Source organism: Falco cherrug, chromosome 15 (genome assembly GCF_023634085.1).
Source record: "Falco cherrug isolate bFalChe1 chromosome 15, bFalChe1.pri, whole genome shotgun sequence".
In the NCBI taxonomy this organism is placed as follows: domain Eukaryota; kingdom Metazoa; phylum Chordata; class Aves; order Falconiformes; family Falconidae; genus Falco; species Falco cherrug.
In genome coordinates, this window is record NC_073711.1 from 22,712,743 (window position 1) to 22,722,825 (window position 10,083).

A 10,083-nucleotide genomic window follows, 5' to 3' on the forward strand; every position below is an offset into this window, starting at 1 on the left:
CCCTGCCAAGGTGAACACTGCACTGCAAGCTGCTGTGCTCAGAAGCCTTGTTCAAAAAAAAACCCTGGCCATCTGACACTGCCTATCTCCCATCCCCAGCTCCCTCGGTTGCTGGAAACCAGCCTTACGGACATGCTCTGGAAGAGCCTAGGATGAAGAGCAAGGGATTTTTACTGCAAGAACTAGGCAGCACGAGAGACTTTATTTTGCTTAAAATATAGAGAAAAAAATAAATACATCCACCCACAATACACAGAGCAGTTTCCAAATTCATGTACTTATCTTTCAAGGACTTCCTCTGACTGGGAGAACAGAGGCAGCCTGACCCCTCAGAAAGAGCTCCACCTGACAGGAGCTCTGTGGTGTCACTGTACATGACCAGTGCACTCAGTCTGACATTTAACGCAAACCAAAGCAAACGGTCATGTTTACTCCGCTTGATTCCAGTGCCTCCCAGAGAAGCCACGTATACCTCTGCATATGTACAGTGTATTTACTCCTATATCTCCAGGACACAGGCAATTCTTACAGGATTTCCAGGCCCTGCCCACTCTGCAGCAAGAGCATCAGCCCACATTCTGCCGGTTGCCATAGCCTCTTGGGTGTGTATCTTTCCAGTCATCCCAGTTCCGAGCTTTTTGAAGAGCTTCCTCATCATCATCCTCCTCTTTTTTCTCCTGCTGCTGCTTCTGCAACTCTTCATCAGTTATACCTGCTGAAGGTCAAGAACAGGAGCAAGGGGCAGTAAGACACCGGAAGGTCCCTAGTCAAGTTCTCAAAACAGAAGCCCTGCCAGTTGAGACAGAAAGCAGGAATTGCCAAAGAGCGGTTTAGCAACCCAGTTATTCTCAGCCTAATAAAGTCAGCTCTTACTCTTCCTCTGTCACTGGGTGTTTTACACCCTGAACACATGCCTGTTCACCCTCCCCCTCAAGAGACTTCCCAAATTCTCTATTCCAATCTTTGCTTTGCCACTCTGTACCTGGTGTTCTCTGAGGCGCACCCTGACCAGACACGACTCCCTGCCTCCTGCGCTGCTCATACCAGTCATCCACAGTCATAGTAGGCAGGCCAGGGTATCCAGCACCAAACACTCTACCGGGAGAGAAAGACAGTCAAAGGCAGCACTTTACGTTGCTACAAACGAGCGGAAACAGACAACCATGCACAGAACTACTCTGTAACCTGATCTGTACTAAAAATAAAAGGTGTGTTACCAAGGAGGGTTTGAGAACAAACCTTTTCCTACAGCCTGGGCCTTCAGCAACAAACCTGCCAGTAACCTAGCCACAGCGGCATTTAAAGAGTTCATCCTGCTAGTTTAGAGAGGTGAGGACTCTTATAGCCCAAAGACCTTGAACCAATTCTCCAGCCCAAAGCAGAACACACTGTGCTGGCACAGCTTGCCAAGGAGGCCTCTGGGAACCAAATTAGGCACAGCTTGGCTATATAGATATATGGAAAGCTCAGGGCAAATAATGTCAAAAGCATGACAAGAAATCTTGTTTCTATCCCATTTTGTGCTTTAGCTGCCACACTCCCTGCAAGAATCTCACAGGGCCACAAAGTGCTAGGATCTTGACGCCCTCAGGAAAGCCTTACAGTTAATTATTGTGACTGATGATTCTTGGTAGGTATCACATCTTCCCAGCCCCTAAGACCACTTATTTGAATTCACTGAAATCTTCCAAAGTTTACGTTAGATTAAGAGACCACATACGCTTTTCACTGCAGGGCTCTTTAACAGCGAAGAGCAATCCTATTATATCACACAGTGGTTTCAGAGGGGCAGATAAGCCTTGCCTCTCCACAGCTTACCAAACAGCAAGCACATGGCCTATAAACTAGCACAGTAACATTTGCTTAATACAATCTCCTCTTCTGCCACCCCAACAGCAGGAAACAGCATTAGCCAAGACACTGCAGCATGCCAGTAACAGAAGAAATCAGAGAAAGTTCAAGAAATGCATTAGACATTCCCCCGATCCCCTGCCCAGATGCACAACACGCACCATCTCGATGAACACCTGGTTCTCTGCATTTGAAAGAGTATTTTAGGCTTGATATAAGAACAGAGCACTGCCTCATACTATGTCTAAGTAATCAGAAAACAACATACTTCGCCTGAGCAGCATCCCGGGTAAGAATGAAAGGTTTCAGCGGAGCCCTGACTTGCCGAGAAGTAGCGTGCGGTGGTGCTGAAGACTGAAGATGCAAACAATAGTCACAAGATAATAGTTTAGTTGAGAACCCCCTTCTCTGCTTCCCACCCCACAACAAGTTATTAAAGATCTCATAGAAGAGAGATGCCTCTGCTGTCACAGCAACATCCTAAGACAGACAGTTCAGGCCTTAATCCAGTTTAAATCATGAACTCCATCTGTGAGCATCTACAAATCGCTTCTCTTTGTGCCTTTGTTACACCCACTGCGATCAAAGCAGAAAGCTGACAAAGCTAAACCAGATCAGCTCAGATCGAAGCATGAAATATAGCTTATTTTTCCCAGGGAGCAAGCGCAGTACATTCTGAAGCAAGCTGAGCTCGTCATTCCCAATGGTATCACCCAGGGCACTACAGAAGAGCAGAGCTCTGCAATGTCAAAAATGAACTGCACAAATGAGCTGTGCCAACCAAGCTGGACTATGGTCTATGTCAGCACATTATGATTTTTTTTTTTTTTATTTCCACGCAGATGTTTTAGGTGAGTAACATAAAGCCCAGAAACACTATTCTACACAGGAATTGCAGGTCTATGAGAAGCTTTCATCACTCAGAACGGGCATTTCTTTCTGTAGTATCTGGACACATTGTAGACCAGAAGCACAGGTTTGAAAGAAATCACTAGAGTCTCCTTTCAATTTACAAATGTACTTACTTCTTTACAGGTAAGGGTCTGCCAGAACCCAGCAAAGTGGACAAAAGCCTTTGCGCGCAGACCAGTTCAGCTCTGATATTCAATGCTCTAGCATTTCATAAGCCGTGACTGTCTAGAACACATGGTAGCAGTGGACAGCGACTAATCCAAAAATCAGACCACTGCTCATTCAGAATTGAGCCAAACCCCATCTGCTTGGGCTGTGATTGAGCTGTATTTCAACTGAGAATTCACAGAATAGAACATGAATGTAGCTCTGCTACTGAATTCCTCTAGGGTGCACTTACCCGCAATAGTGACTCTCAGCATGTCTAACTACCCACAGTCCACAGGACTTGCAGTTCAAGACAGATTTCATACCTGTTTCCCTGTACCTCTGCTCCTCAAGATGACCATTTCTTGGTCAATACTCTCGATTTCCTCCAGGCTGGTGTTGATCCATTTCTGGATTTGTAGTATGTAAAATTCCCGCATCTGATCCTCATCTGCTTGCCCACTCTCCACAAAGCTTCTCATAGAGGCCAGCCTGTTCTCCAGTTCCTTCCTCTGCTTATATCTGTCTCAAAGAGAACAAAATGAGATCATTAAATAACCTTTTGCTAGCCCAGCCCCGGTACAGCGTTTTCCAAAATATACAATTTCCTAGTTCATGAAATTCAATCAAATGTAGTTAAGAGAGATACTTCCTGCCCCGATCCCCTTTTAAATCCTCTTCACAGTAGTGCCAGTTGCTGACCAGCGCTCATTACAGTACACAAATCCCAGGCATTCATAAAGCTCCTCATGTCTTGACAAATTTCTTTGTGCAAGGACCCCCAATCATTTAACAACTGAGTAAGAGTCCTGTAGAAGTAAAGCAGAGACTTACAGGAAGGAAGTACCTGTTAAGAAAAGGAGCAGCACTAGACCATACTGGTTGTCATTTACTGATGACCTCTCACAATGCGTAAGCAAAAGGCAAAATATCAAGCAGGGGATCCATCTCCCCACCTCATCTGACAACAGGTCTTTGACCAATGAAAACTACAAAAATCAGAAGAGTTCCAATCTGCTTACAAACGATTTTGAAAATGCACAGTTATATACATACATGCAGCACCAAAACCTTTCCCCCCGCATCTTTCCCATCCCTTCCATCTGCCAACTCAAATTTAGGCATTACATAGGATCTTCACTACATCTGGTAAGAGGTTTAACATTATTTCAAGTATTTAATAAGAAAATTGTATAAAAAAAAAAAAGGGAGATGGTGATTGTTTATTGTTGTAATTTAAAGTATCTCCTGTCTGTTAAAAGCAGCTTTAAGACAACACTCGAAATTTAGAGACATCTCTATTAATTATTTTTTTCTTCTCCTAAAAGTCAAGCAATCCTTGAAAATTAAGCCTCCCAGGTCGAATTAGGTAAGCCTGGCAACGTTAATCTCCTGGAGCAAACAAAACTTTAACTCATTGGCTCCTTCACTGAGAAAAAACAATGCAATAGATATTTTGAGTTACTTCTGTAGAACGCAAAAGATATCCAGAAGCCACTAACAAGGCAGATTAAAACACTTCTCCAATTTCTGTCTCAGGTGTTTCTGTGGGTGTGGGTTGTTTTTTTAATATAATTTTGGATTTCTAGATTTTTTGACCTCTTCAGGAGTTACGTTATTAAAGGGGGGAACTACCTATATACTACACTTCCAGGCTAAATCCTTGTGTCCCACTTCCTCCAGTTACAGTGCCACCTGAAGAACAAATACTAAGAACCAAGGATTAGAAACCTACAGGAGCTGACAGGACAAGGAGCACACAAGAGATATTCTAAAAAACAAACCCATCCACAAGTGCTCCACAAGAACCCTGAAAACTACATTTTAACCGGTGAGCACCTGACTGCCCAACCCTGTCCTGCAGGGAAGCAAAGCGAACCACTCTATTCCCATTTGTCTTTACACTCCACAGTGGGGTAAGTTCTCTGCAGTTGGTTGCTGCAATCCCAACCTGCTCCTTAGGATGCTGGATTGCATGCTTATACAGAGAACAAAGTGAAAAGCAGCTAGGATGAGACAGGTCTGAAGGTAAAGTGGTGATACATGCTGCCTTAGGAAAATTTTGTTCATGCAGTCCACACATTTTACTGAAAGCGAATATCATTGCAACACCTGATCAAGTACTAACCTGCCTGCAATAGAACTCACAATGCAGGTGTGGTGGGTTGACCTTGACTGGATGCCAGGTACCCACCAAGCCGCTCTATCACTGCCTCCCTCAGAATAGGTAGCAGGGAGAAAGTAAGATTTTTAAAAAAAAACAACTTGCAGGTCAAGATAAAGGCAGTTTAATGAAGCAAGAAGTTGTGCAAGCAGAAGCAAAGGAAAACAAGAGATGTTATTCTCTGCTTCCCCTCAGCAGGCAATGTTCAGCCACTTCCCAAGAAGCAGGGCTTCAGTACCCGTAGTGGCTGCTCCAGAAGCCAAATGTCATAACTAACTAATGCCCCCGCTTCCTCCTCCTTTCCCTGAGCTCCTACATCTGAGCAGACATCATGTGATATGGAATATCCCTTTGGTCACTTTTGGTCAGCTGTCCTGGCTATGTCCCCTCCCACGATCTTGCCCACCCCAGCCTACTGGTGGTGGTGGGGTGGGGGGAGGTGGAGAGACAGCCCTGATGCTGTGCAGCACTGCTCAGCAGAGGCCACAACACTGCTGTGTTTCCACCACCCTTCTAGCTACCACTACAAGCACAGCACTATGAGGATGCCAGCCCCAACACAGCAGGCTCCTCGCGTTTGTCTCCAAGAGGAACGAGTCGCCATACAGGCAAACACCAGCCCTCAGCAAGGGGGCAGCTCACACGTAGCCAAAGTCCTACCTGCAGCTCCAGCAAAACTCACTTGTGCTCAGGAGGTGATGTGCAGCTCAGAGACTGCTGATGAGCAGCCCACGCTGAAAAGGCTTCGCTGCACAGAGTAGGTGTATTCTAGTATGTCAAACTTACCTCAGTTAAATTACCCTCTAGAATATGAATCATGCTTTTGTATTCATGCAATTTAAACAGCTCTCCAGCCCAGCTTGGGCCTCCCAGTGCTACCACAATAAGCAACAAGTTGATTGTCAAAATCCCCAGCTAAAGCATGACAAACAGGCATTAATCACCTCTTTTTTAAAGATCTAATAAGCCCACTGGTAGGTAACTTCCAACACGCGTGGCTTTACACTGTTAGCGGTGGTTAAAGAACTGACCATAAGAGCTTTTGCGCAGTTCTTCTTCAAAGACCAGAAACTGAAGACATAAATGCACCTCCTCAGTTTGCACAATCAAACACCATTAAATAATACGTGGTGCATATCTTAAAATGAACGTTTCATGACCAAACTATTCCAGTATCAAGGGAAGCAGCTCTTCCCTGGCTCTGCAATCTCGCACTGCCCGAAGCTCTCACCTTCTCTTAAACTGATTCCCAAAACCCTTTACAAAAACACTGCGAAGCAAGAGCCTACCTTTCGATTTTGGCTTGCCTACTGGACGCCATGGCCACCAGGCTGGGCTGGGCAGCAGCGGGGCCCCCCGGGGAGGGGCTCCCGGCATCTTCCTCTCCAGGGGGGCTGGTGGCGGCAGGGGGCAGGTGGAAGCTGCCCAGCCCGTAGCTCCTGCAGAGTTTGAGGAAGCGCCAGAAGTGGGCCCGGGCGCTCTCCAGGTGCTCCAGCCTCCTGCTCAGGTCAACCTGCTTCAGCGTCAGGGCCCCCAGCAAGGCGGGCAGCAGCAGGTACTTCAGGTCGGCCGAGGCGATCTCCTCCAGCTCCTCGTTCTCGCTGCAGGGGGAGAGATGAGCCCCCCCCGTTCCCGTTCTGCTCCGCCTGGGCCCGGCCAAAGCCAGCGCGCTCCGCGGCGGCCCGGGGGGCCCTGTGGGGGCGGCGGGAGGCCCGAGGGCTCTCGCACGGCCTCGCTGGGGCCCCCGCGCCGCCCAGGCCCGCGCCCGACCCTCCGCTCTCACCTGAACAGATCCAGCTGCGCCACCATGGCGGCCGCCCGCTGCAGCGCGTCCAACCCCTGCCGCACCTTATCCTGCACGGCCGGGGCCCCCGAGGACGGCTCGGCGCCGGTCTCCACCTCCTCCCAGAGCCGCCGGCCCGCCGCCAGCAGCTCCGCCAGCCGCAGCCCCGCGCCGGCCCCCTCCGCCATACCGGGCCGGGAACGCCGCCGCACAATCACTTCCGGGGCGCCCGCGTGTGACCCCGCCCCCGCCCGCCATCTTGGTGAGGTCAGCGGAGCCGCCCGAAGGAGCGGTGCCGGTATCTTAGTAGGGGCGGGCGGGAGGCAGGGCCTGGTGAGGCGGCAGCGGGCCCGGGGCTCGGGGCTCGCCCCTCCCCACCGGCCAGCGCCCGACGACCCCCGCGGGGGCGGCGGGCGGGTGGTGTCGCCCCTACGAGTCTCGGTGGAGCCGTGGACCCTCACACGCATCCGGTACTCCCAAAGCTCCTGCTGGTTCCTGCCTGATGCACCGGCCTCCCCAGAGCCCACAGGGGAGCTCCGGGGGAAGGCGTGCTCGTGACGTGCTCCAATAAATGAGCAAAAGTGAGGCTGATTAGATAAACTGATCGGATGCGCGCACCTTCCCCCTTTAGAAAAAGGAGCGAGGGGTGAGGGTGGCCTGACGGCGGTGAAATAGCTCTGGAGCCGCCAGCGGCCGGTGTGGTCGGCGGGGCCCTGCTGAGCCCACCCGCAGCTCAGCTAACGAGCTGCTCCGCACCGGGCCCCAGCGCTGGCACTGCTGCAGGGTGCCGGGCCCGAGGGAGCCAGGCCGGGGCTGGCCGTGACACCTCACCACGCAGGCAGCACCCCGGGGCCGCGCCAGGCAGGTGCGGGGCTCACGGAGGGAGCATGTCCTGCCACAGGTGCTAGGGCAGATCCTCAGCCTGGCATGGCAGGTGATGTGCTCTCTTCTGCCCCGGGGAGAGCCCGGATGATGTGCAGCCTTAGGACACCAGCTGGGTTCAGCACGGGCTTGTGCTGCTCAGGGCTGTCACTTCCTAGCCTGGGACCTACATCTGACAGATGATCCTGGCAGAACACGGTGCACAGCATGAGCACTCGGTAGCACACTGCTGCATTTTATGTTTTTAAGCACAGCACCTTCCATTTCTTCTGTCCGTATTCTTTTTCTAACAGAAGATGAGCAGCCTTTCTCATTTCTTTTTTATTTAGCTCCAAAGTCCCTTCTCACAATATCTCTGCAATTTAAACAGGCATAAGGCAGGCAAGGGCTAAAGCTGGGCTTGTAGGAACTGGTGTTGGTCCCTTAGGAGCACAGGTAATTGATCCAGATGTGAAAAATATATATGGTGTAATAATAATTCAGGGCTGGCTGGAAGCACTCAGCCTCCAAGAATGAGTCAGTTTACTATTTACTCCATTTTCTTCATACCTACCTGAGATAGCTCGATAAAAAGTTATTCATAAAAACCAGAAAAGCTGTGGATTTAGGTTCCTGTTCGCTGTGCCCTGCATACCCTTCACACTCCTCAGGGTGACTGCTTTGCTCAGGCTGCAAAGGCAGCCACGGGTAGTGTGAGGTATGTCAAGAACTGACTGCGTCATTCTGTGGTGTTCCTGCACACCAGGCAATAGGTGAAGAGCAATGCTGTGTCCAGCAGTGGGAAAATTAATTGGTATAACGATTGGGAGTGGAATGGGGCCAGGAATCTACAGCTGTTTGTTCTTCGCTAGAAGAAGATGCTTTGGCATCTCCAACAATCCGAGCAGCCCCGGCAGGTTCACGGGCTTGCTCTCCAAGTAATTGTAAACAGGCTAATGATGGAGCATGGGATCTCAGCCTGCCTCCCCTTCCCTTCAGACTGGGGGGGTGGGAGAGCCAGTTTTGACCCAGATTGTCAGGGCAGCACAGAACAGGCCTTGAGCAGCACATTATCCCAGCTCACCAGGCAACTTGTACCAAGAGAATAGGAAATCGTGTGAGGCCTGGTTTCCTTTGAGATGGAGAAGCTTTGCCTCTAAGAGCCGAGTGGCTTAACTGGCTGGAAGCCCCTGAATCTCCTTGCTAGAAGTTACTCAGCCCCCTGTTTTCAATCTGCTGTCCCAACTAGTCAAGAATAGGCTTCATTTACACCGTGGGGGCATGAAATCATAAAGGGTTAGTGACCAGAATCACGCACAGTCTGCTCTTCAACTCCGGCATAGCAAACTGCATGTACCCGCACATGTTGTTCTCCTCCTGCCTGAGGTCTGCCTGGCAGGACACAGTTTTTCAAGCTGCCCCTTCTAATTACAGAGCTAATGTTCTCAACACAAGGAAAAAATAAACGGTTCTTTGGAAGGCATAATTACCCAGCGAGTCCCTAGTCACACCACAATAAGCCTTAAGCTGGAGACTACAGGAATAGTAGCTGTGGTTAGTCCCACTGCATGTGAAGAGGGGGAGTTCCCAGGGATTCCTCAGGCCGGGGGTTGGTCTCTCCCACTCCCCAGTTCTGCCAGGTGTCTCAATGCGGTAGGTTTTCAGCATAAAGTCAATGTCTAGGGATCAGCCTCAGCTTCTGGAGGGTTCTTACATTTACACTTCCAGACATGAAACATAACCATGTGCTTTCCATTTATACAGGTAGTAAAACCTACCGCTGTGGTGTATTGCATTTAACGCACATGTGTAGAACATCTGGCCGTGCACATCCAGAAGGCCTGTCTGGCACTTCCCAGGAGCTCCAGCACATTACATGTACATCCAGTCTTCCTGGAAGGTGTTAGAGCTTCTGCATGTCACCCTACAGCACACGGGTGCTGCTCCAGCCAGCCAGAAGCATGCCTGGAAATTCCTTACTCCACCATACAGCACATGCACGGTGGTCACAGCTGACCCATATGCAAGCTGAGAAAGTCCTCAAAATCTGTATGGCCCCAGTTCTGGGCTGGTGGGAGGATGCTCCTGGAAAAGCCCAGTTGAGTGGCAGCCCCAGGATGGCTTCTGATCCGGAGAGGAGGCTGTTCTGCAGCTCCCTCCCTGCTTTAACTCGCTGTCCGATGGACCTTGCAGACAGTGTGCCCAGGGAAGCACAAAGGGAAGATGCTGCTCTTCAGTGATTCAACCAGGCAGCCATGGCACCTTCTCTGCACTGGCAGAAAAGCGATTCAAAAAGTGCACCGTGAGCAGCCTCCAGGATGCTGCCCATGCTGAACATGGATGAGTTTAAGCAAGCAAGAGGGAG

At 50.0% G+C, this 10,083-nt stretch overlaps 1 protein-coding gene across 2 annotated transcripts; it reads right to left on the reverse strand.

The window, feature by feature from the left end:
* Positions 1 to 183: 183 nt before the first annotated feature.
* IGBP1 (immunoglobulin binding protein 1) lies at positions 184 to 7,339 on the reverse strand. 2 transcript variants are annotated; one of them, XM_055727282.1, is made up of 6 exons: positions 6,858 to 7,339; positions 6,364 to 6,675; positions 3,237 to 3,432; positions 2,120 to 2,205; positions 983 to 1,095; positions 184 to 712 (listed from the first exon to the last, which is right to left on the reverse strand). In XM_055727282.1, exons 1-6 carry the CDS (start codon positions 7,322 to 7,324, stop codon positions 567 to 569), a joined length of 1,320 nt encoding a protein of 439 aa, XP_055583257.1. In that variant the 5' UTR covers positions 7,325 to 7,339; the 3' UTR covers positions 184 to 566. The 2 variants fall into 2 exon arrangements, with proteins under 2 accessions (XP_055583257.1, XP_055583256.1); XM_055727281.1 differs by having other exon boundaries at positions 184 to 715.
* Between the last annotated feature and the right edge of the window lie 2,744 nt (positions 7,340 to 10,083).

Coding starts and splice junctions, on each gene's coding strand:
- IGBP1 (XM_055727281.1), bottom strand. CDS start 7,324: ATGCGTGTGAGGGTCCACGGCTCCACCGAGACTCGTAGGGGCGACACC. Junction 2,206..3,236: donor GCAGAGGTACAGGGAAACAG/GTATGAAATCTG, acceptor TTGCATCTTCAG/TCTTCAGCACCACCGCACGC. Junction 716..982: donor TGCGCCTCAGAGAACACCAG/GTACAGAGTGGC, acceptor CTTGACCTTCAG/CAGGTATAACTGATGAAGAG.